At 45.7% G+C, this 27,374-nt stretch overlaps 1 protein-coding gene across 9 annotated transcripts; it reads left to right on the forward strand.

Moving 5' to 3' along the window:
• The first annotated feature begins 287 nt into the window (after window positions 1–287).
• BMF (Bcl2 modifying factor) lies at window positions 288–26,097 on the forward strand. 9 transcript variants are annotated; one of them, XR_007889792.1, is made up of 7 exons: window positions 1,766–1,930; window positions 2,811–3,131; window positions 4,066–4,229; window positions 17,533–17,630; window positions 22,777–22,964; window positions 23,666–24,140; window positions 25,873–26,097. XR_007889792.1 is itself a non-coding variant. In XM_051622329.1 (6 exons), the coding sequence occupies exons 3-6, from the start codon at window positions 2,816–2,818 to the stop codon at window positions 22,811–22,813; spliced, it is 615 nt and encodes a 204-aa protein (XP_051478289.1). In that variant the 5' UTR covers window positions 288–370; window positions 1,766–1,930; window positions 2,811–2,815; the 3' UTR covers window positions 22,814–23,639. The 9 variants fall into 9 exon arrangements, 7 of the variants coding, with proteins under 7 accessions (XP_051478289.1, XP_051478291.1, XP_051478292.1 ...); XM_051622329.1 differs by lacking the exons at window positions 23,666–24,140; window positions 25,873–26,097 and adding an exon at window positions 288–370 and having other exon boundaries at window positions 22,777–23,639; XM_051622331.1 differs by lacking the exons at window positions 1,766–1,930; window positions 23,666–24,140; window positions 25,873–26,097 and adding an exon at window positions 307–370 and having other exon boundaries at window positions 22,777–23,639.
• Window positions 26,098–27,374: the final 1,277 nt, after the last annotated feature.

Here is a 27,374-nt window from a genome sequence, read left to right on the forward strand (position 1 = left end):
GCAGCCGGCACCGATGAGGAGAGCGGCGAGGCGAGGCAACCACCCGCAGCTCCCCCAAAACACCCGCCCGCCCGGCGCCTGCGAGCAGAGCGTCCTACCCGGGCGCGGGGACACCGGGCGGGCCCTGCGGCCCGGCCCGCCCGGGCTCGGCTCGGCAGCGCGCGGGGCCGCACGGCCGTTACCGCTGGCGGCGCGCGCCGCCCCTCCCGGCGCATTGGCCGGCGGCGGGGGGCGGGGCGGGGGGCGGGGCGCGGCCGTCAGCTGTTCGCGGCCCGCCCGGCGGCGGCGGCAGTTTGGCGGCGGGGAGAGGCGGCGGCGGCGGCGGCTGCCCGGACGGGCCGTCCCGGCGGGACGTCTGTCCCGCTTCTCGGTGAGTGCCCGGGGGGTCTGTTCGCCACTGGGGGCCGGCACTTCTGCGCCAGGTCTCCGGTGAGCGCGGCGCCGAGGCCGGGCGCGATCGTGACAGGGAAGGGGGTTGGTTATTAGCTCGGAGGCAGCCCCGGCCGGGCGGCGCGGAGCCGCTTCTGCCCGGGGACCCGCGGAGGGACGGGGAGAGGGAGCGAGCAGGCGGGATGGGAGTGAGCCCGGTGGACACCGAGAAGGAAGGGGCTTGCTACTGTAAGCGGTGGCTAGTTACCGGTAGCCAGCGCTGGCCCCCTCCCGGGCCGCCCCGCCGGGCTCGCGTGTTTCGTCCCCGGGCTCTTCCCGGAGGAGCTGCGGCTAAATCTCTCGTCCGGGGGTGGCTTTGCGGGTCTGGAGCCCGGAAAGGGCAGAGTTAAAAGCAGTTGCCGGGGCCGGCCAGCTTTGTTTTGGGAAATCTGGCAGGCACGTGCTTGCTGAGCCCTCCCTCCGCCTGTCAGAGCGGCCGGGCTGCCGAGCTCGCCTCGGCCCGGGGCTCGGCGGCTTTCCCGGGGAGGGGCCGTGGGTCGGACACGCAGCCGGAGACGCGCGGGCTCCGTGTCCGAGCGCCCGGCAGAGCCCCCGCGGGTCCGCGGCTCGGCCCGAGCAGGCGCGGCGGCCCTGGCCGACCGAGGCTCCCGGCACGAGCTGCGTTTTCAGAAGGAACTCCAGGGAGTTGTAGCTTGAGCTATCCATTACTGGGCTTCGGCATTCTGCCTTCGGCGTTTCCTGAGAGCTCTGCAAAAGAGTCGGACCGACCGTCTTGCGGGAGGTCGAGTGAAACTTCTTGCTCTCTAAACCCCCTTTTGTTCAGGTTTTGCTCTGCCGGCTGGCTTTGTGCCTTTGTTGCACTTTCTGGAGCTGAATGCCCGCGTGCCAGTGGGGCTCTGACGGATGGGATCCGGCAAATCTTGCTGCAAAGAAAAAGCACATTATCACCCTGCCTTTCTGTCAGGTGATGAAGATCCAGCAGCAGGGCTGGCAGGAGATCATCCATCCTCAGGGCCTGTAACTCCTTTCGGTGTGCTACTGTAAGCCTTGGATGAGAATGTTATGAGTGCTGTGCCAAGACAGCACTGCTGTCATCAGTGGAGCTCGACCAGCTGTGGGGCTGGTACCTGTCCCACTCTGCCAACTCTTATTTGGGAGTTGTGGCTGGGCTGAGTGAACCACTGAGATGCAAAAAACTTCAATAACCCTAGTGCCCCCAGTTGGAGCCCTGCACAAGTGGTTCTTGCACTGCTCCTTCTCTTTGTCTCTTCTGGCATGTTGGTATTGTGAGTACTTGCTCACCTGGGGGGAGATGGGAGTACCAAGGGGAGTGCTGAACACATCCTTATAAAATTATTATTAATGTCTCCTTCAGGCCTGAAATTCCTCTTGCTAGTCTTCCATTCTGTTAAATGCTTCGCAAACCAGAGCAAAGGAAGAGACATGAAGAGTTGAATTTCACTGCCTTGTTTGGAACTGGGTGGAAATCCTGGAGATGGATCTCTTAGGAGACTGTCTTCCAATTGGGTTAGATGCACAGGTAACAGTAAAGGGACTTGGGACTTTTTTAGTAATTTTGCTTCTAATTGCTATATGTTTGCTAAGAGCTCTGAAATAGTGATACTGGGTTGGTTTGTTTTTTTTCTCCACCATGCTTGTCCAACTTTGTCCTGCAACAGAGCTCAGGAGTGTTTACTCTTGGAAGTCCTGCATTAAGCACTGACACCACAATATGTTTTTTTTCTTTAGTAGTAGGGTGAACTGACAGTGCATGTAGGCTTGAGGGTAAGAGGGGTAATGAAGTGACTGCATTGCCAAGTTTGGGACATGTCTTACATTGAGCTGAGGAAAGAAATGAGAAGTTGAAAGGAAAGCTGGTCCTTACAGGGAGAAGCTTTGAAGAGCTTCACAGAAATGGCTTTGCCAGCTCTTGTGAGTTTTGCCACTGGGGTTTCCTAAAAGACTGGCCTTGCAGCCTTTGTGATTACAAGAGCTTTTCTTCATCAATAAGTAATAGGTGGGAAAAAGTGAAGGGGGAATACAAACCGGACCCTGAAGAAGCTGACTGGCCATGGGGCAATTTGAAGGATGGGGGTCTTTTCAGTTTCTACATGCTGAGGTTGGGGATTGGCTCCCTCCCTCTGACTTGTTGTGGAATTGAAGCTGTGGGTGGACTCTTAGACACGTGAGTACTGTGTCTCTCTCTCTGGCCCAGCACTCGAGGACTTTCCACAAAGCCCTGACTTCACCACTGAGTCACTCGCCTCTCCTGCCCATGCAGATGCGCAGCACCGAGAGGGAGGGAGGCAGGCAGGCATGGAAGAAAGAGCTGTGTTTTACTGTTGGTGTACAAGGCATTCTCTCCTGGACAATGTTCTTGTTGTGTCTTAGCTGTTTCCTCAAATGTCCCTTTATTGCAGGAGCCATGGATCGCCCCAGCTACCTGGAAGAGGACTATTCTAGCCTGGATGGGCTGGACGATGACGTGTTTCACTCTGATGACTTTGGACTTGCAGGTCAGCCTGGTGAGATGACTGCAACTGGCATTTTCACACAGAACCAGTCCTACAGCTGCCTTCTGGGGAGGTTTCAACTATTCCCCCTCACACACTGCTGTGGTCCCGGTATCAGGCATCCTGAGCAGCAGGACAAGGCAACTCAAACACTCAGCCCATCCTCTTCCAGTCAGGATGTTATGTTGCCTTGTGGAGTCACTGAAGAGCCCCGGAGACTCTTCTATGGTAAGAGCACTCCAGTGTCACCACCTTTGCAGCAAGGAAACTGTCCCTTCAGCACTTCCCCAATGAAGCAAGGTTTCTTTCATTAGGGTATTTATTAAAGGACTGAATTTTTTTTGCTTTGGTCCTACTCCCTCAGGAAAGACAGCTTGTATTTTCTTACCCTTGCTTGTCCACTGCAGGAACCAGGTACTTGCTAATTTCTTCCACTGTCCTTGATACTCCCACTCTTTTTGGCTTTATTCTCTCATCTTTTATTTTACTGCTAGACATTTAAGTGCTCACTATACCTCGTATCCTACCATTTTTCTACATATTTTAACTTCTAGTGCTGTCTTATCCACATTGGGAAGACTCCTAGAAGTTTTTAGTAGAGAGAGGGAAATGCAAAGATTTACACTTAATGGGACAGCTTTTGTGCTTTTTACTGTTAAATAAGTATCACGTCTATCCAGTATTTTACTAGTAACTGATGGGACACCACTCAGCTTTGTGTATCTGGTGCAGCTTTAATTCAAATCAGTCCCACTAGATGCCAGAGAACTGGAAAAAGTCTGACAGAAAAGTTATAGCATCCTTGAATGGGAGACAATTTGAGGCAGAGATCTTGTAAAACTTCAAAATTGTCATAAAAAAAATAATCCTCACTTGGCTGAACTATAAACAAGCAAAAGGAACCAAGTGTAAGACCCTGCCAGTCATTTGATTATGGGGAGCAACACAATGCTCTGCTTAATTGATATAAATGTACTTAAAAGCTGAGCAAATGTTTTACTGCCTGCTTACAGTACACAGTCAATGTCTGGTCTTCAGGAGCTGGACTTCAAATGCGTACAAAACTTAGGATTTTCTGCAGCTCTTCCCTCTGTAAAGCGTACTGAGTAGAAGAGCTGTTCTTCATGCTGGAAGAGTGACTCTTTTTACCTCTGTTTTGTAGGGAATGCTGGTTACCGTTTACATGTCCCTCCAGTTGGCTTTGCGCTGGATCCGCACCTCCAAGAGGAGCCTCAGGAAGGCCAGCGGGAGACGCGTGCCGAGGTGCAGATCGCACGGAAGTTGCAGTGCATTGCCGACCAGTTCCACCGGCTCCACATACAGAGGGTAGGCTGTCACTGGAGGGGAAGGTGGGCGCTTAGCTATCCGCAAGGGTGGCTCTCTGGAAGACTGGCCCCTGGCACCAGCTAAGCAGGCTGTTGTCTAAGCCCGCAGACTGCCAGGAGAGATAAAACAGCAGGAGTATCCTGATGGATTTTGCTTATGCTAGATTGCTGGCACTTCCTCAAGATTGGCAGGTGGAGGGAAGAGAAGAGAATGTGTGGGATTGCATTAACTGCCTGGGACGGTAGCTGTTCTGTGTGAGCTGCTGCTATTCCAACTTTTCTGGTTCATCAGCAGCTGGGTTGCTGTGGCTTTGCCGAGGGATCTTCCCCCTTGCTTTCTATTACAGCTTTCAGTCTTCTCCACTCTCCTCACCACCAGTGTCTTCTCTTCTGTGGCACAAGTGGCCATCTGTGGCTTATATCAGCTCCTCATCCTGGGTGACAACAAGCCTGGAGTCTTGTTCTGACACTCCTTGTTGTCTAGGGGTAGTTGTCTGAAATGCTGTGGAGTATATTTAGATCATGCTAGACTTGCTAGCAACTCCTCTGTCAGACAGTCCTAGCTAGTGTCTCAGACTTGTGACTAACTTCCTCACAACAAAAGACAGCTGTTAGATGCCATCAGGTCTGAAAACCACACTCCAGAATCTTGATTTTGTTTTCTTAAAGAAAAAAAAACAAGAAAAAAAAAACCTGCTCTTCAGAGAAACAAAATAAAACCAGTATCCCTGAAACCCTTGCCCTCCTTCTCCTGCTGAATAGGGATGAAATGGAAATTGCAGAGTTTGTCAGAGGTGGCAGAAGTTTGGCAGTAGGCAACACTTTGCCATTTCTGTGCAAGTTCAACAAGCAGAGTGTGTATATGCTTGCATATGAAGAAGCTGACACTCTTGACTGACTTCAGAGAGGGACAGAAAGCTTCTCTCACTCCAAATGAGTTGGTGCTCTCTTAACAATAGGACTAATGCAGTTCTTCTCAAAGGTAAGTGAGGATCTCAGTCCTGATCAGAGAATGTGGCTTGTGGCAGGGCAAAGTTTTGGTCCTCTCTGTGTCATCAGAGAGATGAGGGAATTCAAGGACTCTTCATCACCCAACTGCAGAAGGATTAAGGAAGCTGTAACAGGAAGATTAGCCTGTAGAAATGTAGATGGGGCTATGAATGTCATTTAGCAAATTGCAGGAATAACGAGCTACGAGATTTTTAACAGGTGTTGTGGTTGAATGGGGTTTTCCCCAGTGCCACCTTTCCACCAGCAATAGCTGAAGACCCCTCTTACTCTAGCCAGATTGTTGCAGGAAAGGGAAGGTTAACCATCCCGGTGGAGGAGCCCTGGAGTGAAGTAGTGGAACTGGTTGTAACTTGACCCCTTTCATCTCGGGGGAGCCTACCTATCTGATGTCTGAGCCTTGGAAACGCATCCAGGAGTGCCCACCCAAGCCGGCCCCGCTGAAGCTGCCCCGCGTGGGGCTCTGTGCTGTGCCGGAGCCGCGGGGCTGCCGGAGCCGCGGGCAGGACGGGGCCAGCGCTGCCGGTGCCGCGGGCTGGGCCCGTCAGCCAAACGTGGGGGAGAGTGAGTAAACAAAAGCCTCCGCCCGCCCCGCACTGCCCGAGCGCAGCCAGCGGAGGAGGAGCTCTGCTGTCTTTGTTTGAACTGGAAGAGCAACAAGTTGTAAAGGGGGGGAAGCTGTGCAGCCATTTAAATCTGAAAACAAAAGACAGAGGGGGAAAAAAAAACCCAACAACCCGAAAACTTAACCCGAGGACGGAATAGTTCAGCCAGTGGTTCTCCACAGCCTGACCCTGGGATAGGCCTTGGCATTTGGATCTGCTAAAGGATTCTTTTTTGTTTGTCAGGAAAACTGAGTACTGAGCCACATATTAGTGTCCAAGGCACTGTTCCCCGTGGAGTGTTTTGTTGTCATGCCCAGTCCCTTCCCTTCCAGCCCTGCATGGAGGATTTCCTTTGGCTTTCGGCACAGATCTCTTATGCAGAAGCCCCTCTGTCCTGTGTGCAATGGCTTCCCAGCCTTTTGCTGAAGAAGCAAGCAGTTTGCCCCTGGAGACATGTGAACTGGTTCCCAGTGTTTTGTGGTTTGGAAGGGGCAGTTTCTGAAATGTGGAAAACCAGGCTGTCGTTTGTCTTGCTGTGAAATTAATCCCTGATTTGGATGCCCCATTCCAGCTTGTCTCAAACATTTGGTCAAAACCAACTTTCCAGAGTGGTGTCTTGAATCAGATTTAGAATACCACAAAGTTAGTCACACCACTGCGGTCTTGTGAAGTCCTGAGAGAGAGCAAGCCTGGTTTTCAACAAACTGGGCCTCTTTTTGGAGCCTACAAAACATCTTATCTGTGAACCTGTGGAAAGAAAGCTGTATGTTGCCTTTTAGTGGGAGTTAGGAAAGGCTTTCAGCATGAGAAGTGCATCCAGCTAGCTCAAGTGTTGCCCTCTCATGGCTGTTGAGTTCTGTGAAACTCCAGCAGCTCAGGTATGGCTCCCATTCTGCTGCCACAGCAGCAAGGCTGTGTTGACATAAAGGTCGCTGGTTAATGTACATCCCTGGAGGAGAGAGGAACTGAGCAGGCAATAGCTGCTGAGGTTGACGTCACTGAGTTGTCATTGGACTCGGCTGCACATACGGTCTAAAACTCCATCCCACACTGGGAACCCTGGAGAGCCACTGTTATCTCTTCCCTGGGCTCCCAGAGCTATGTGGTATTTATTCTGTGGTTCTTGGCTATACAAAAGATTTTTGGGTATGCATCTCGTAAGAATTAAGAAAGTTGGCCGCACCCATGCTTGCTTTTGGCATGTACACCATTTTCAGGGTTTCATTTCCTATAAATATATTAAACAGAATACAGTAGTTTAAAACCTGGCTTTTTCATCCTCAGAAGAGGGCTAGAGCAATAATGTAACATTCCCTAACCCTCTATGACTTTCATCTCCTTAAGATGCTGAATTTATTATAGGAAGGACTTGTGCAATGCTCTGCATTCCTTAGTAGCAGAGCATGCTACAGGTTGATCCAGTTTGCAAGGAACTCCGCAGAATGACATGCGAGACCCATCTTTGTTTTCTAGAGCTCTTTAGTAGTCCCTACCTGTCTGAGGATTTGTAGCTTCTCGCAACATTCCCTCTGTTGTTTTACTTTTCTCACCCTGCCTGTGTAAAGCAAAGGTAGATCCAAGCCATGCTTTCTGCAGGACCAGTTCCTGCCACCTCCTTCTTGGTTTGGAGCAAGTGTGTCTTTGCCATGGGATCTGTGAACTGCTTGCTATAGCCCAGGCTGTGGCTGGGCTTGAAGAGTGTGTTCTGAGGTTATGGAGAGCAGAGCTGAGCTTAGGGGATCTGCTGGTCGGTTGAAAAGGATGTGCTGCTGGCACCCCACGTGTCCAGGCCCTGGGAACAAGTGCTTGGGATCTGCTTCAGGTGATGAGTGCATTTGAGTTTCCTTGTCTTGAGCAAGAGCTTCAACCTGTGCTGAACTGACAGTGTATTTTATGACATGATGTTCTGCTATATGGGATGTGAGTAGACAACCAGGGATGGTGGCAGCAGTGGTGTAAAGCCCCCCCATAGCAGCACGAGGTTATACAAGAGTGGGGTGGATGACACTGTGTATCGGTATCACACCCCTTCAGTTTTACTTGCTCCATGGAAACACTGGAATGCTACGGCTTTTTCCAAATAAAATAACTCTTTCTAAGCAGATTGCTACTTTCAAGGGGACTGCTTTTACCACATCTCTTCTTCATGGTGATAAGATCACTTCACAGGGGATAAAATTGTCTCTTTAAGAGCCAAGGAGTGGTAGCCTTGAACAGTTCTGGGCTCAGGTCCAAGCAGAGCCACTGACTTGCTGTATGACCTCAGACAAGTCTCTTGACCTCCTTGTGCTTCAGTCAACCCATCTGGAAAGCTCGGTTTAAAAAAAGCTGAACCTCAATGAGAACCAGATGCTGAATCAGAGCTGAGCTTTCTGAGTAAATAAGTGCATTACAAACAACAACAAAGCCCCTTTCCAACACATCAGGAATCCTGCAGTTGATTTAGATATGCTGACCATGCTCAAAAAGCCTCTGTGGATTTAGCTATAGAAAACTTTGTTTCTCTAAATTCCCCAGTTGGTTCAGCAAGTCACTCCTGCACAGTCACTGCACCAGGCTCAAGCAGCCTGTGAATGCGTACATCCACACCGGCTGTATACCTGTTTGCCTCAATTTGATGACACTGAAAATGGCCAGGAGGAAATGCTGTTTTCCTTTGAAAGTGAAACTTGTTATGTTTTGCATATTTTTTCCCCTCTGTCTCTCATGAGAGTTATCAAGGCCTCCTCTGAGACACTTCTGCTTATGCAACAGGGAACCCGTGTCTCTTGTCAGAAACTTACTGATGTGAGAGAGTGGCTGCACAGCACTACGTGTGCATAATTTATCCCAAACTCAATCAGGTTTTTCTCCGACATTTATTGAGGACACTCGGGAATTTTTTAACAGTTGCTTTTTTAAACTGGAATTGCTTTCAGGAAACTGTCCTTTATGATAACTTCACATTTTTGGAAAAGAGTTGAGAAAAGCCTCCTAATAATGCCGTGAGGACTCTCAAACTGTCCTGCAGCTGAGCTTGCAGCACCAGCAGCTCCATACTTGTGCTTGTTTGAAGCTTGGGGTAAGTGTTTTCATTTGTTTATTGAGTAGGTCAGTGCATTTCAGGATCTCCTCTGCTAGCTAGTGCTTGCTGATCCCTGCTGCTGTTCAAAGCAGCAGTCTCCTCTTCAGCTCTGCTATCAGTGGGTTGCCCATCATTTCAAGACTTGAATTTCCAGCTAAGGATGCAGGAGCATGGTGAGGGAGAGTACCAGCTGGGAGAACTCCTGAAGTGAGTTAGCTCAGTTTAGAGGGCAGGGGATAGGGTGCGTGTGAGGTTGGGAAGACTGAGATATAAACCCAGGTTCTTGCAGGGCTATGGAATTGGGATCCTAGGCTTGAGGAAAGGAGGGTACCACAGGGGAAGAGGAATTCTCATAGCAACTTGAATCAGAAACTTGATATGAGGAAGCGGAGGCAGATTTTTATTTTTTTTTCAGTTTTCACAAATGACAATGAAGGAAGAGGTGGGCTTGGAAGTGCACCTTCCCATATGCATACTTATGACACAGCAACCTGTTCCCCCTTCCCTAGCACCTGTTCTGAAATCCTGCTGCCTGTGGAGCTGATGACTTGACTGAAACTTGCTGGACGCTTTTAGATCTGATCTGAAATTATATTCTTTGGTACGTTAAGAAAAGAAATTGAGAACAAGAACATAGTTAGGCCACTGTATAAATCCATGTTTCTCCCATATCTTGAATGTTACATACAGTTCTGGTTTCTTTCTTCCAAAAATGATGCAGCAGAATTGGAAAAGGTTCAGAAAAAGGCAAGAAGCATGATGAAACTTCCATATGAAAAAAGGGCTAGGATTCCTAAGCCTAACAAAACCACAAAGCAAAGAGGGTGGCAATATTAAACAGAAATAAAAAGTGACATGAAGGAGATGGATAGACTAATTTCTTCCACAACTAGGCAAAATCAAGTCAAACTAGTAGCAGCCAGCTCAAAGTAAACGAGGTAGTTTTTCATGCTATAGGTAGTTCTGTGAAACTCCCTGTCAAGGCTGATTGTGCATCCCAGTGCTTTATCTGGGTTCAAGGGGAATCAGGGCAAGTTTATGGCCATTGAAGGAGACATTAAATAGAAACCAGGTTTGACTCAGGAAGTACCAAGCTCAAACCAGTTAGATACTGAAAGAGTATTAGGGGGAGCTATTGCATGTATTTGGCCTCTGCTGTTCCTCAGGCAGCCACATAAGGCTGTTGTTAGGGGCTGGGCTATGTGAACTCTTGATGTAACAGTCACAACCATTGTATATCGATTTAATTAAAAACTTTTGCATCGGCCTAATCTATCCATCTTCTCTATGCTTTCAGCTGGTGAGAGATGTAAATGTATTATAGGTTTGTTCCTGCTTAAAGTAGGGGATAATGGTATAAATGCAAAACTTCCTGCCTAGCTCTGGTAGAGGAAGTGGGCAGAGGATAAGGGAGCTGAGTGGCAGGAGAGCAAGCTCTGTGCCATGGCATGCTGTGAATCCTTCACCCCACTGGACGCAGGACTGCAGTTTCTTAAGGCAGTGGGGCCACAACCTAAAAATGTCAAAATTGCCCACATTGAAGAGCATGAAATAATTATCTGGGAGAGTACAAGTGAATTGTTTTGCAGTATTTCTAACATCACCTGCAGTAATGCAGTGTGATTTAAATAGCATTGAGTGCTGCTGGTTCTCCTGTACAACCCCTGTAGCCTCCACAGGCTCTTCTGTATTTCCTCGGCTCTTGTGGCACCATGCTGTCTGTGACAGTGGTAACGTGCTTTATGCTTGTAGCAGTGTGACAGCTGAGAAATTATTTTTCAATTAACAAATAATTGTGGTAATATCCAACTTATTTTTTACTGTGGGAGACTAGAAAATGCAGGTTATAACTTGTCTGAGATCATGCAGGGATTGCTGCTTGGAACCCAGTTGTTCTGCCTCCAGTCCTCTGCTTAGGTCGGTTGATCTTATTAAGATACTGCCATCTCTGAGGGGGATAATGAGAAGTTTGGACTGATTATTTACGGTGAGAAGTGTATGTGTTTGTATTTTACTCAATTAAGTTTTATGTTGGAAAAGCAGGAAAGCAAGTGTCCAACTGCAGAGTCCTCCTTTGTTTCAAGCAGTTGAGGGGGAATGTCCTGCTAGCCTTTTATAGTCTCTGTTTGGATTTGGGTTTTGTTGTTGTTTGGTTTTGTTTCTCCTTGGTAGCTACCATCCCAATGGCAAAGGAATCTTTCTGAAGAGGGTACCACTGCAAAAAGAATAGCAATACAAACACTTGTATTGACTCCAGTTAGGTTTTTGCTGGTGAGCCACAGGTGATGGGGCAGTGCAGCCAGCCTCCCGAGAGGCCCTGGGCCGGTGAGGAGGAGCAGCCGAGAGGCCGTGCGTGAGAGCGGCTCTGCCGGGCAGTGTTTGCGCTGCGGCTGCAGTGTTTATATCGCTTGCTAAATTTAGCCTCTGAGTCATCAGAACTGCTGACGAGAGGCTGCTCTGCCCGCAGGCTCCAGCGCTGCACCTGCCCGCCCGTCTGCAGGCCCCCTCACAGCGGGCAGCGCTGCGCCCAGGCCAGAGCGCTGCGCCCCCCAGCCCCCCCACCTCCACCTGGATGTTTTCCTGTCAAAACTTTAAAAGCGTTATTTTAACAAAACCCCGAGGTACGCTTTAATCACTAGGGGAGGTCTGCGGTGCATCGAGCAGTTTGGGGAGCAGATCCCTTCTGGTGGTGAGGGGAATCAATGCAAAATAACAGGTCAGTCTGTCCCACAGCCTGTGCTGGTTAGGTGATAAACAGGCTAAGTGGTGGAACAGCCCTGCCAGTTCACACGTGGGCTCTGAGGGCATAAGCCTGTCTGCTTGCTGCCTGCAGCTGTGGCCGTGGGAGGGGTGGGTGTCTTATCCAGGGGGCGGAGGCAAGATCTGAGCATCTCTTCCTGCACCCTTGTCACCCCCACAACGTGGGGGTGAATCCCTTCCGGACTCCATGGTATCAGGTGCAGCACTATGGAAATGCAAAACCCTTGTTTACTGTATTTATGGAAAATAAGCTGGTGTCCTCCCCGGGGGTGCAGGTGGGGAAGGCTGGGGCCCTGGGAATGTGGTGGCCGGTGGTTGCCCTTCCCAGGTTGCCGTCAGCTGGCTGTTGCCATGGTGTCTGTCTGCTTCCCCTTCCTGCCCGCTCTGGAGAGGAAGGCGTGAGTGGCTGCATGTTTGTTTTTGAACTACAAGAAAGTTGAGAAAGGGCTCACCTGCACAGCTGTGTGTGCAGCAGGTTTGGGGCCATGAGTGTTGCCGTTTGCTGCTCAGACCGGTGCCTCGGCAGGGGTCAGTGCTGTCCCCCTTGCTTGGGCTGGGCAGCCTGGGAATGGGTTTTTGGGGAACTCCTGCACCCCTCATCCTTCCTGTTGCACCTGCTCCTGTATATTCTTTCTCCATAAACATGTGTTACTTATCTTGCTTTGGAGGCTTTGGGAAAGGAAAAAATACTTGAGATGACACCTCCCTCTACCACAAGTTTCGTCCCTCATAAGAAAGCCACAGATTTGCAAGCCAGGATGCAGATCCCCAAGGAAGATCTCTGTGCTATGAGAAATGGTGCTGCTAAGCTCCTCTTTCAGTTTTTCTGTTACTGTCTCCTTTTCTTTCCTGCTGCTTTTACACATGCATTATTCCTTGATCATTAGGAATCACAGCTGGAAAGATTTGTATTTGACTTCCATTGGCCTGCCTTTCTCCCTCCAGCAGAGAACACCTTCTGTAACCTCTGTTGCCTTGGGGACTGTGACTTTCTAGTTTTTCTCAGCTGAAGCGTATTTTGTGGTAGCACAATATGCCTCCAGCCACCTGGCAGTCAAAACAGCCTTCAGTGATGAGTCAGCAAATGCTCCCGGTGTGCAAATATTTTTGTTTTCAGTGAATAAATAAAATCCCAACAACTTATTCTAATACTTGTATTAGTCATTAAATGGAGAATGGTGTTTCTGTGTACACGTATGTAATTCTTCTTCTTCTTTTGCTCTAATAGTGCCATTTATGGCCATATCTTAATCCTTCTAGTTAAGCTGGGATCAGAATTTGACTCTTAACCATCTGGAAGCCATGAAGCAAAGTCAGAAGTTGCCCAAGAGATCAAAAGGGTAAATGGGTGTACTCTTCAGTATATGTGATAGGTGTGTACCAGACCCATATATGACATGTATATGATTAATATATTATTTTTTTAAAGGAAGGGTATTAATGACAAGCATGTATCAGGTAGAAAAGTGAATCCTATTCATCTGTTAAATACTTATGCTCAAGGATTCAAGGAGCTGTGTCAGAGGGACAACATTTTCTTCGAGGTATATTACCTGTCCTGATCTTCTCTTCATCACCCCATGCAAGGGCTTGGTAGGATTAAAAAGCTTTTGACATCTGGGTTACTATTTGACAGATACATATCTGTATGCTTAAAATATGAAACATCTATTAGGAATTAATTATGTGGAGGGAATAAACGTTCAGTCAATCATGTCCCTCTTCCGTTTGCTTCCAGTAAAAGTCTTGCTGTTTTTTTGTGTTTGTTTACCAGTAGTCTGGCTTTTGGTTCAGCACAGTTCATGGAATAGGCTTCACTAATGTACTGTTGCTGCAGAGGACACTGTTCCTGTAAAATGGCCTTTCCTTGTGACTCATTCAAGCATTCATGCTAATGCCTCAGACAGACAGTCTCTTAAGGATATCCCCTTTAAAAAGCAGCAGCTGCAATAGGAAATGGTTTTATGTGTTTCCAGCTTTGTGTTGACTTACTGTATTCACAAGTCTGGTCTTTAATTACAGTTAGTATAGAGGGCAAAAGGGGCTGCTTTCCATCTTGGGAAAGGAGCTTCAAAATACTCACTGTGTCGCTACCGCATGGAGGTGGCAAAGTGTTCGTCCTTGATACTTCTGTGCAGTAATGACTCTCAGGATTGAATTGTTCTGATGAGGGACAAATCAGCATAGTGACGCTTAGGAACATTTTAAACCTGTGCCACAATAGTTATGAGTCTTAGAAAACTTTAAGAATTTACTTGAAACATATCATGTCTGAAAAAATTAGATGCCAAATTAATGGACTCACTCTCCTGGATTTTCTGTCCTTCCTGGCAGCTAAATTATGCCACACCAAAAATCCCTCAGTTTTGAAGTATTTGAGCATTTTGGTCTTAGCACAGGTGTATCTAGGGAAAAACTACTGAAACTTGTGAAAGGCACATTTTTTAGGCTGGTGCAGTTCTTTCCATAAATTGTTTACTCTGTCTCTACTGCAAGGAGTATCTGCCATTTCCATTCTGTGGCTCCTGTCCCACGCTGAATTAGTACCAAGGAAAGTAGATCAGCCCAGAAGTGAAGTTGAAACACTGCAAACCCCATGAGCTAGGCTTGGTGCTGAAGCAAGCAGTCCCAGCTTGCTGTTCCTCTCAGGTTGTTCTGGCACACACATCAGCTTGGCTACATGATGCCATGGATCAGATGGATTAAGATGACCTGGTCAATAATAAAGGCAATTTCTTTATCAGATCCGTTCTGGCCTTGATCGTTGTTCTACTCTTGTTCACTTTCCTGCACTAGTGTGAGGAGAGGACAGTGTGAATGGGCAGTTTCAGTATGCAAGCCAGTGAAAGTGTGTTTGGGACTACATCACTGTGGAAGGAAATGCTGGCTGAATACAGATCCAGGGAAATACAAGCCCTAGGTCTAGGAATAAAACCTGGAAAGCTGCCCTCAGTCTAGTTCTCTATTTCTTCACTTCAAAACAAAATTAATTATGTCAACGTCCCTCATAAAGTTATTTGAGATCTTATGCTTCTCACAAGCAGGGGGAAAAGGGTAAAATAATTCCTATGCTGCTCTTGCATGGAAATCTCCTTGAGTGTTCCAGGCAAATAGTAAGAAACCTTTTTAACTGGAGGACAAAAATGCGGTACCAAAAAAGAGGCTTCAAGAGGCAGTGAAAAAACAGAATAGAATATAAACTAAAAAATAAAATAAAATTGTGATATTGCATCTCACAGGCTCTCTTGTGTGTCTGTAACCCTCCTTAAAATTGAGCTCTAGACACTTAGTTACCAAATAAAACCAAACCCCAATACCTTCCTCAACCTCTCCCCTTCAAAAAAAGGGAGGATGAAGAGCTTAGTCCTTCCACTGTTTTCCCCTGGATATGGCCTCGTTTATCTACCATTGCAAAGAACAAGTAATCTTTCTTCTGGGGTGACGCGTAAAACTTAAGGTGGAGACAGAATATTTAGAAATCTGTTCTGGTGTGTGAGAAGGGCAACGCAGGCTCCTGTATGAAGCAGGACATTAATACAGGGATTCTTGTACGTGTTTGTCGTTCTGACAGTGTAGAATAGTTGAAATTACCCATGCTAAATCAGCACACCTCCTCTCATCTGCACCCAAATTAGCCCATTTTATAAAATTCTGTGAGAGTTTCCATTAAAGAGTGTCCACCAGTGAAGCTGAGATATATTTCAAGTTTAGAATGTCAACACCAATTTTTAAACATCCTTTTGCATTGCCCATACTAAATCCTTATAAAACACTTCTCTTGGCTGTCAATAGAATAAAGTACTCTGCCAAAGCAGATTTTCTTCATGGTATCTATAGTGTGTTTGTGCACCATGCTCTCTTAGCATAGTTCCCTACTTGTGGAAACTGCAGGAGAAGACACTGTGCTTGCGTGCCACCTCATTGACACGCTACCCGATGATCTCTCTTTAAGGAGCAGTGCACTTAAGCTGTAATAGCTTGAATAAAAAATGGTATCTGTATGTCACTGGGACATTGTGGTTCCACGTGCATGTTCAGGCAGGTTTGTGAGTTTGGCTCTATGGAGGATGGTGAGAAGAATCTCTGAAGTTTTATGAGGAAGGACAAGCCTGGTCAAACAGAGGGGCGAGTAACAAAAAGCATCTTGCATTTTGAGACCAAAATTAGGTTATTGTAACCCAGCCCTAGGAGATAGTTTATGAAAGACTGTTTTCACCTGTAAATAGCAAAGCCTGGACAATCAGTACAGACTGACCCCAGGGTGGGTTACTTTGAAATAAGTGATACCGGGCTCTAGTGTTGCTGTCTGTGGGTAATGCTTCAAACACAGTGGTGTTGAAAAGTTTGATGAGATCTGTGTGAACTCTTCCAAATCTGGGAGACAACTGTTAAGTTGTGAGGGTAAGAAGAATGACCCACTGCTAAGATGCAAGATGAACACAGATTTCCTGGAGCCTGGTTTGTGTGTACTTGTGATTCAAATGGCACAGATCTACTCATGCTGAAATACAAACATGATTTAATGACTGGGAGGGTTTGAAGAGCTGTCTATTGACGTATCTCCAATACACCAACTCCAGTTGCAACTCACTGTGATTACGTAAAGAATGCCTTGCAACCGTGTTGTTCTACCCTGTTGGGCTAATCTGAGTTGAAACATCTTGTTCGTATAATGTGCTTCAGTGCTTTTTTATGAACTCCTGTGTACTGAGGCAAAGTTGTTGGAAGCCAATCTTCTGTTTCCTTGTCTGCTGAGGACTGGGGGGGGGAAGAAAGTTTGGAGGGGGGCAGATTGTGGCTGGTTTGTTTTGTTTTCCAGAAATGATCAGTCCTGCTTAGCAAATATGGAATTCTGGATGAGAAAACAAAGACTGACTTCTCATAGAGGGTTGGTTATTGAGGTGAAATAGTATCCCAGGCTGGGCAATGTAAAGAGAAACCCACCTGTTTGTATGAGATGCCATTAAAGTGCTGGAAGGTGGGGGTATAATCAGAGCCACTTTTGCAGTGGTGATTACATATAACAAAAGAAGGAACAGTGTCCCTGCCCCAAAGCTGCATTATATAGTCTGGTGTCCCCCTGAAACTCAACTCCTATGTTTCTTCCTTGACAATGGGACCTGAAATAACCTCTTGGTTTTGGTTTTTTGTGTGTTTTCAAGTATGTTCTTGCTTAAGGTTTAATTGGCTCCAGTCAGTAGGAAAGGGCTCCAAGGCTGATTATTTATGGCTTACTGTCAAAAGTGGCTATAAAAAGGGCAGTATTATCTTGGAGATGCTGGGAAGGAAAATGTGGTGGGGGGAGGGTGGGGGAGTGTGTGTGCACGAATGTGTTTTCTTGTACTAGATGAAATCAGAGTTTTGCTGTCTCAGCAGTGTGGTTTAAATTGAAGATTAACCCTTTGACCTTCACGGTGTCAAATCACTTACAGATGGATCACCAGTTATATTTTTTTCTTTTTTTTTACTTTTGGGGTGAAGGGGGGCTTTTTTTTTTTAAAAAAAAAAAAAAGGTTGTTTGTTCATGCAGCTGGGGCTTTTGAAAGGCTCAGAAGCCAATCTGATTAAAAACAGCACTTGGCTAAACTCTGCAAAATCCTACAAGCAAAAAAAAAAGTTTAATCCTCTTGTGCACAATGCATAAAGGGTCTGCTCTTTTCTTTTTGTAATGTTAGAGCTACAATTATTTCTGGAGAACTTATCATTTCCCTCTCTCCCCTCATCCCTGGCTGCACCCCCTTGTTATGCTGATGGGATTAAAGTGTCTGCTCTTGAAAAGTGTAACTGAGTTGTTATTGGAAAAGAGAAGTGGTATGTTGCAATTTTAGAAATATAAATAACCTTGCTTCAACTGTTCTCCTCTACAGCATCAGCAGAACAGAAATCAAGTGTGGTGGCAGCTTTTTCTCTTCCTACACAACTTGGCCTTAAACGCGGAGGCGAACAGGAACCACACTGGGCAGAGGTGAGCTTCGCCCGCCTGTTTCAGGCCGCATCCAGTCTGCAGGGAGCACTGAACAAACACTGGTTGGGGGGCGAGACATGGCACACCGCCGGCCGGATGTGAGGACTCTGAATTTCCCACACTCGTCTTCAAGTTTGGGGGTTTTTACGGACTCTTCTTTGCTGCTGCCTGCCTCGCGAGGCAGGGAGCTCTTGTCCAACACTGTTGAAGGAAAGCCAGAATGTGGGTGTGTTTGGTAAAGCTTGCTGCTGGTTCCCTGCGCCGGTGACCTCTGTGCAAGGGAGGCAGGTGTTAGACTAACGGCTTCCTCTGCCCTGTGCGTTAGTCAATGGCAGAGTGCAGGAGTGACATTTTGGCTGCTAGTTAAAACTGATGTCTGGGATTGATGACTCTAAACATATTCTGGGTATCTTCCAAAGCAGATGCTTGATTCCTCTACAAAGACAGTTCTTTTTAGCGATGAAAACATTCAAGTAGCTTATATCCATCAGGTTACTTGTTTTCTGCATGGGTTACTATTTTTTTTCCTTCCACTCCATATGAGAGAAAATCACAAAGAAATCTGGTCTCTTCAGCCCTTCCATTGGGCACCAGTTGCAGCTCTCTCAAATGAAGTTGTTCTTTGCCATTGCCATCTATATACAAAATAATTTCAGTAGAGCAGTCTTAAAATTAAACCTTCCTGGGGTTGCTGGTGGCTAGTTTCTGCCACTCTTCTCTTCCAGTTCAGTGTTCGCTGTGCGTGTGAGCCAGCATGAAGCCAAAAACCATAAAATATGACCCAAGCATCATTCTTCTACAATGCTAATGTATACGTTTTTATTAGTTTTATGATGGGTGTTTATTTTGTTTTGTTTTTCTTTTCTCTTACTATAATGTGGTTGGTCAGGAAGGCTTTAGCCCCCAGGCATCCGATAGTTTTGCTTCAAGATTTGACAGGGAAATGAATTAGCAACTAGTCTGACATGTACACTGTACAAGCAGTGTGTCCATGACTCTAGTATGTAATGTTTGGAGGCTGCTGTAGGCATATCTTGACTAGCAGTGGTAATATTAATTTAAGGGAGATTGTCCAACATTTCCTGGTTTGTATGCACTCAGAAGTTTGTCCATATGACTGACACTATTGGACCAGCACAGGGAAATTACCAAAGGGAAGTAGCCTTAAATATTGAAGGCTACTTCTCTGTAGCCTTAAATATTGTTTGTTCGGAAACCCAGTGACAGCTAGGGTAAAACATGAACAGAAAAGCAATACAGACTTTATTTTCTTCAGTCCATTTCCATATTGGCACTGCACATGATTGTAGGACTCAAATGATACAACCAGTGTAAGGAAGAGCTGTCCAGAAATTTGCTCTTCAGCCCTGTTACGAACACCAACTTCAGGTGTTGAGGAAATCTGCCCTTGGTCCATTCTGAAAAATAAGCATTACTGTGTGGAAAGAGTAGTTTACTTGCACATAGACTTTCTTTTCCACCCCTCTCTGCATATCCTTCTCTAATTCATGCTTGCTCTGGTATTTGTATAATCTCATCATTGCACTGTAGTGTCTGGTAACAATTTGCTGAACACAGTTAAATTTGGACTTTCTCTCTCTCTCCCAGCCCCAATTCTCTTGATTTGCATCCTGCTGTACTGTGGCAAAATGTGTGTTAGCTCCCTGAAAGAGGTCCCCAAGCCTTTTTCACTTTCTCATATTCACAGTCACTCTCCTTCAACATAAGGAAAGTTTATGTGAGAAAAGCTTTTTTTTTTTCCTCCTCTTATGTTATTTTTCTAGCTAGAGCTAGAGTAATGTGTTTGTCCATGATGGTTAATAATTCATATACATTAATCTCAAGTAATATTTGGGGGGTGGGTTTTATGGAGAAGGGAGGGTGGGGGGGGTTTTAAGAGGGGCTATTGTTTTTGGTTTTGTATTGTTTCTTTAAGCATGTGCACTACAGAGTTACCCAGAAGGACACACATGACAACTGTTGCTGACTATGCTGTAGCAGTACAGGAAGCTGCCCCCTGCCCACATTGACAGAGATGAGGCTTTTCATACCTTGCTTTGCACGGTCTGCTTGGAGTTAGCTCTGGTATTGGAAAACAAGAACTTAAATGGGGGGCAAAGTCTGAGGGGTAGCACAAACACAGACTGAATTGGGGACCCCTGAGAAGCTGGATGTTCAGAAGAAGACTCTTAAATCACAAGCTCTTGTAGAGGCAGAAGCGGAAGCACTGAGGCTCAGGAAGCAAGACAGCATTGCTGCCTTGCCCACACAGTATGCTCTAGGATGTGATTCTTGCATTTTCCTACTGGCTGCCAGGACCCCTTTATCAGGAACAGTCAAAGCTACATCGTAACAGCCGTGCAAACTACAAAAAATTCAGCAAGTGCATCTGACACTTAAAAAAACATTGTGAGCTTTTCCCTTCCCTCCTGCCTGGACTTGACTGTCAAACAGGCCAGTAGTGCCTGTTCTCTGGATGTGTAAGCTGGAGAGATAGATCTGGTAGTGGTGCTTTCTGGTGTTGTGACCCAACCAGTTTATCTAGGGTCAGACTCTTCTTACCTTGGAGAAACATGTAACTGAAACTGTTCTTCAAGCAGGCTGTCTGCTCCATAGAATAATTTGGCTCAGGGAAAGACACGTCTTTGCCAGTCCATATTTCCCACTGTAACAACAGACTTATCAAATTTGGTCATGTCCAGGGTCTCAAGTTAAAGTCTCCTTATACAACAATACTTCATTGGAGACATAGAGCTGGTGCTAGACAAAGGCCGGCTTCCTGCAATATGCGTGTTGGTTACTGGTGCCAGAGATTTACAACCACTGATAATATATTTTAATTATATTCCATATCTGCATATCTTGGAGAAAGGAAATACGTTCTGTCAACCAAAAAGTCTTATTTTGCTTCATGTAGGTTTGGAGGGGCAGACTGGTTTTTCATTTAGGGAAAAGCAGCTTACAGTCTCACCTACTTGAAGAAATACTGGGAAGATTTCACACATTTCTCAACAAATACATGGATGCACAACACCCATATATTTGTCATCTGTTCCATGTTCCCAGGTTCCAAGGCCTACTGAGCATGCACTGAAGAGGTCTTTGCAGAGTAGCTGTTGCAGCGTGGCCATGGACATACAGCAATTGCTTGAGGAAACAGTTCCAAGGAACATGGCTTAAGTCCTGTTGGTGAATGCTCGAGTTTTTAGATACTAGATATTATTTTCATGAAAGGAATAGGACACTGTTTCTCTCTGTGTTTTAAGATTACAGTCTAACAATTTGGAAAAAAAAAAAAGTCAGATCTTTCTCCTAAAACAAATTCCTATTTTTAATGAGCAGTTCTTAAAAAGAGCTTGAGCTACTGATGGTACCAGTAGCCTTGAAGTATCTTGCTTGCCTTCCCCAGATCACCAAAACAGCTTCAGTCCGCAGCTTGCTTTCCTTGAGGGATGGAGTTCTTCCTATCTTTAACCAACTTCCCATTCTTTTGAATGAATATCTTGTAACCTGCTCATCCCTGGATCCAGCAAGCTCCTAGGGAATAGTTAGCTTTACTTTTGTTCCCTGCAATTCTTGAAAGCTGAGCCAGTAATCACAAAGTGACTGCCCAGGGCTAGCTGCAAACTGCCTTAAGTAGGATAGAACAAAGGCAGGGGAGAGGATTAATTTACATGGAAAGGATTGCCCTTGGATCTGTGTCAGGCTGCAGCTTTCTCCCAAGGTGCTGATAATCCCTGGTGGCACTGAATTCCTGCATAACTGATCACATATCTCAGTTTAAATAGCTGGTTGTTATTAAATGTTTGTTGGCTGAATTCTGTGTAGAGCATTCCTGAAAGAAACTACCTTATCAGCCTTTGCTTTGGAGCTGTATATCAACACAGGAATAGAGGCAAGGAACCCAGTTCTTCTTGGTGCAGAAAAGGTGATTGCAAAGACATCTTTCTTTCTACTGGCCTTTTACTTTGTCCTCCCAAGCCTGCATTTAAAGTATAGACAGCATGTGCATGTGAGGTTACTATGGTCTTGTAGTTTTTCCATAGCAGTCACTGGAGCTGTACCTAAGGTTGAACTTCATTCAGTGTGGGGCTTGGGACTTTTCTGGGAAATTAGATTCTGCCCATTAGTAGCCTAGGGAGAAGGGTTGGGCCTTTTACGAACAAGCAAAATTACTTGAGGCAGTTGTTGCAATGTGACCCTGTCAACTCTACAGTGAATTCCACCCTTCCGCTGCTGATCCAGACGTGTAGCTCTGCTGAAGCTGTGGGAATGGTGAGACCGTGACATGATGAATGGTGTGCTGTTGAGGGTATTTTTAAAAAGAAAAATAGGGAAGAGCTCAACATATGTGCTAGGATCAAATGAGAAGGCAGATATGTGGAGGTCTTGCCTTGTTTTACCAGCAATATTTACTGTGGGATTAGAAGTAAAAGGACCATGGAATGCTTGTTCATATTCATGGGAGCTCTGCACATGGACCAAGCACTCTTGAGTATTAGCGTAATTTGACAGCAAAGGTTTTTAATAATGTCCTTCCAAATCTTCTGCCTTTCAAAGTGGCATTTCTGATCATTTGCAAAAATGCCTGCCTGTTGCCTTTGATTGTTTTAGCAAGAAGAAATACCTCAAGGAATTGATAAAAGATCCTAGGACAATCTTTTACAGTTCCTAAAGATTTCAGTGGTCTCTGTTTCTTTGGTTTGCATGTGTTCACGCAGGTGTTACACAGCTCAGTTCTTCTCCACCAGGAAAAGCAGAAAAGACCAAACACATCAAATGCACTGGAATGTAATTGTGTGTGTGCGTGTGTGTGTGTGTTCTTAAACTGAATGCAGTCTGACATCCTCTACCCCTTCTTTCTTCCATGTGCCTCACCTTCCCCCTTAGCCACAGAAAGGAGGGTCTCTTCCTGCCAATCCCATGCTGGAAGTTGGTTTCTGGGAAGCGAAACCTAATGTCTGTGGTCTGTTTTTTAAAGCCATTTTTCAGTTCTGTCTTCAGACTCTTTGCTGCCTTTGGGGAATGGAGGGGTGGGAAGGGTAGATTCTTAAACTGTTTTTAAAATCTATTATGGAAATTTTGCATGTATAAAGTTGTTCTTAAATCTAAAAGGAGTCTCCCTGATTTGTGGACATGGTTCCAGGAGAGCATCGTCACAGATTCCTCAGCTCCAGTTTTGATCAATCAATTCTGAAAAGTTCATGATAAAAGGAGGAGAGACCAGTGTGATGGAAAGATGACATGTCAATATCTCCTTAAACAAATGTCAAAAGTTAGGCTTGTAAGATGGAAATTTCAAAACAGCCCAAAGGATCCAAATGTCTGTTTCCAGTAAGTGCATTTGAAAATCCTGCCACTAAATTTGAGGTTGGGTATCTAGACTATTGGGTTTTTTTGGTAAAACTAATAATGTATCTCTTCTTCTGTTCTCTCTTCAATGGTATTGAGTACAGTCTCCTATGTTTCTAGGTAAAAATCACTTACACAATTATTGTGAAATATGGATTCACATTTTCTCCCTCCCTTTCTTGCATGACTTTTCTACTTTGGTGGGATACTATTTTTTTCTTCTTTTTTAAAGCTTCAGAATCCTTTATCTGGAAAACAAAAAGGGTAAGGTGATCTAGAATTCACAATGTACTTAGTAAACTTTCCCTCAGTTGAGCATTTCCCTATGAGTTCTGATATTCACCAGAATATTATACTGTCCTGCTGCAGAAGTAAACTCGATGCTCTCCTGTGAGATTTCTGTCTGGATTAGTCCTGAAGTGCACACACCTTCTTTGCCATGGACTGAGACCCAGTGAGAATGTAGCATTTTGTTTATCCTGGTCGTGTGCCTCCAGGACTCCTGCCTGTACCCATGGTGACTGGGCAGAGCTCCTTTTTTTTGTATCTGTGCAGTATATTTGCTTTGTGCTTTCTTTCTTTGGTGCTTTTTAATACTTTAATACTTGGATTTTTTTTCTAATAACTGGTACAATTTTTAATAAAATTGTTAAATTCTTTGTGTTCTTTGTGTTATTTTCAAGGGATGGAGTGGATTTACACCCATATGGCCCATTCTGGAGTTACCCAAAACAATGATAGAATTTGGATTGTTCAGCTGTGAAAGTATCTGTTAGATACTTTTATGTGTACTCTACTACCAAGCCCTGTGACAAAGACAGGATTTTCTTTCCAGATTGCCCTGTTCTCCTTGGGCATAATTTAATCTATGAAATAGTCTTCCAAGGAGTGGATATTCCCACGTGTGGATAGAGAACTGCTGCTATTTGGAGCTGCACAGTTAACTTGCTGCTTCAAATCGGGAAGATCTCTTAAGACGTACATGGGATACATCCTCCACATTTGCAAAATGTAACCTCTGAATGTTGGCTGCTCACCTACTGCCTACACAAGAACATTCAAAAGCACTCAGGCCTGGAGGATAAAGGCTAATATGCTTCTGGTCATCCTTCTTGGAAATAAGGTTCTCACTGGTCTTCTGACATAAAAGCAGTGGAGGTAGGTGGCCATTGCTCTCAGAGGGCTTGGAAAGTGGTAGCAGCTCCCTCAAACACAGACATGAGAATGTCTTGGCCATCCCAAGGGACAGCAAGGCATGTATTTTGGTAATCATCAGGCTTGTCCCTAAGTTTTACTCTGTTCCCACAGGGAAAAACTGCCTCCATTAAGTACCGGTAGTTAACCTGGGGGGAACCGAAATGGGGGTGTGTGTATTGTGAATTACTTATAGCTGGTCAGATTCCTACAACCACATTCCTCTTCCAGTGCAATGCTGCTGGTACAGTGTTCATGGAAGGCTTTAGGGAACCCTGTTAACAATCCTACCCAATGTTAAGTTGCCTTGGCTGGTGTGTGCATGTTACAAAAGGGCCTTTCATTCCAAGAACACATGATGTGTGTGGTATGAAAAGCCACATGTGCATCTAAGACCACAGGAGGAAAAAGACAGTTTTTCTTTTCATTGTATTAGATCTAGTGAGAAGTGTGTCCCCTGGCCAGCCTCATGTGACCGTGAAAGAGCCTGTTGTAACACAGTGATACGAGGGGACAGAAATGAGATTGACTTAGAGGGAGGGCTGACTCTGAATTTCCTCATTCTCCTCTGGTTAAATTCTCACCGTTAATGAAACTCTTGCTCTTAAAAACTTTAATAATTCTATCAAAGAATGGCTTTTAAAAATAGAAGGGTTTGTAATGCTATGCCCAGAGCATTTGCCAGAGCAGCAGAATGCATTGCACCTCACACAAAGCAAAAGCAAATGCAAAGATGTAAGGACAGGCTCCCTTCATCTGAGATCTCCTGGATTAATCTTGGCTCTTTGGTTTGGCTTTATCATGACCAGCTGCCTGTCACCTCGCTGTTGCAAAGTAGACTTGGGGTGCGTGGAAACACTGTCAGGGTTAGGCATCAGGGCCAAACACTACGGGCTGGAACATTCCTGTTACAACAGACATTCATACATACATATTTTTTGTAGTTTGAAAGAAACTGGATATCCAAGAAAATGTACTTCAGAAAAGCTTTCTTCTTAAAACACCAGGCCTGCATCCTAAGAGTGCAGTTAGTGCTTGTTTCCAGCCATGGCCCCTTTTGTGGCAATCACAACATGTCCCTCACTTTCTGCAGTAACATGACTAGCACTTTAAGGGAGAGAATGAATTCTGTTATTAACTTCCTACAGTATGCTGTAGGGACAAGGTAAAAAGTTTAAGTAGGATTACTGCTTCAAGGAAAAAATGTTTATCAAGAAGTGCTCAGCCTGTCTCGTTAAACATAATAAAGCACTCTGAGGACGAGAAAGTTCTTTGGTTGCGCAAGCTACTGCACAAAGCACTCTATTTTCATGGCTCTGGCTGCTGAAGTTTAGAAGCCAATATAGTATATGGATTGGGGAATATTTTTCAAGCACTCATAACATTGTTTTATGGCGCAGTAAATGTGCCGGTCCTTCGTCTCTGCAATGTATATGCAAGCTTGAAAGCAGCTCTATTAACTAGCTTTCTTCTTGTGTGCTCATACTGGACTAGTTCAGAAATAATCCAGCCCCATTTCCTCCTTTTTGCTCTCCCTCCCCCCTCTCCTTCTATTGGGAAGGAAAAAGTGTCCCCAAAGCAGTTTTTGACAGTCTTGGGAGATTGGTGTTAAAATGCAAAAGCTGCAGTTGCTTCATTGTGCATATCACTGGTTCCTGTTGAAAGGCCTGAACTGAAAGAAACCTGTTTCCAACAGGAATCTAACAAAGACCGGACAATAACTTCTGGCAGTGAGTTGTGTTCCACCTGACATGATGCATGTACAGAGTCCAGCAACAAACCACCGAGCGTGACGCACTGACATCAGTATTCATATTCCCCTCTATACGTCCTTTAAATCTTGATTTCTCTTAAATGAATTATGTTCTCTGTAACATTCATAATGGACTCTTTTCTTTCTCCATTAAAGTCTGTGTCAGCATTCTCCTTCTCTGTGTTTTGCCTCAGGGCTCTTGATGTATACAAAGGCTCCTCTGTTTTCTGCTCTTAGTCACACGCTTTCACTCTTAACCTCAGCACTATAAACTAAACATCCACCCACTATGGCTGGAGATGACCCTGTTTACGTCTGCTCCTCAAATCGTGACAGCAACAGTCATGAAACTATGTTTTCATGGAGACAGCTCTTAATAAGAGGACAATGAAGCTTGACTTATAACACTATGAGGTTTTGCAAAAATTTCAGGAGAAATAAATAGCTGGGAAAAATTAATGGAATCTGTAGAGAAGTGTCTTCTTTTGATAATTTTATTTTACCACCTTTTAAAATTATTGTTGATAATTTGTTGCAGCAGTCCACTGTGGTTCTGGGACACACCAACTCAACCTGAGACAGCAAGGGCACATGTAGAGGGGAGTGGAGATTATGTTTACATTTCAGGGCTGGTGATGGTGGTCAGCCTGGGCCACAACTCTTCACAGTGCCAGCAGAGAGTGTGGAACAGCAGGGTCACCCACACCACTGAGACATTCCCAATTTTGGATGCCTTTGTTACCAGCCTTACTGCCAGAACTGCTGCATGGGCTTCTGGTTGAGAGGATGGCTCTTCCTAAGCCCACAGAAAACAGGGTGAGCAGTGGCAGGTTTGGGAACACGAGGAAAAAAGAGCAGGATCACTGTTAATTCATTATGTGGGACAACTTATTTTGCAGGTGGCTGAAACAAGCCATCAAGCTGGAGCCAGACTTCTCTGCAAGCACAACGAGCTGAAGAGCATGCTATGAGCAAGGTGCAGTTCTCCATGAGGGGCTGCTGCTCTCCTGGCCAGGTCTTGGCAGATGCTGCTGAAGGCAGAGCAGACCAGTGGGAAAGCAGCTGCTCTGACCCCCAGCCCCACCGACGGTCACCTGCTGCACTCCCCATTCCCTTTTGTCATTTGGAAAGAAGGTGCTGAGATGCTGTTGTTATAAAAAGGATCCCATTGTCTTCCTGACAGGTCTTCTCAGCAACTGTGCCCATCATTTCCAGCACTGCCATAACTCCCTGCACCGCTCCCCTTGGCACAGGGGGGCCTGGTGCTCTGCAGCCAGCAGCCAACTCTTTGGGTCCCCTTGGTGCTCACACACAGCCCTCCTCTGACAGGATGGGGTCACAGAGCTCATTTTGCCTGTCAGTGTGAGCATGCTCCCCATAGAATATTTGCTGGCACTTTCATTAGTCTGATTTTAAATATCCCAAGTGAATGCCTTTCTACTATT

This window comes from Apus apus, chromosome 5, assembly GCF_020740795.1.
Source record: "Apus apus isolate bApuApu2 chromosome 5, bApuApu2.pri.cur, whole genome shotgun sequence".
In the NCBI taxonomy this organism is placed as follows: Eukaryota; Metazoa; Chordata; class Aves; order Apodiformes; family Apodidae; genus Apus; species Apus apus.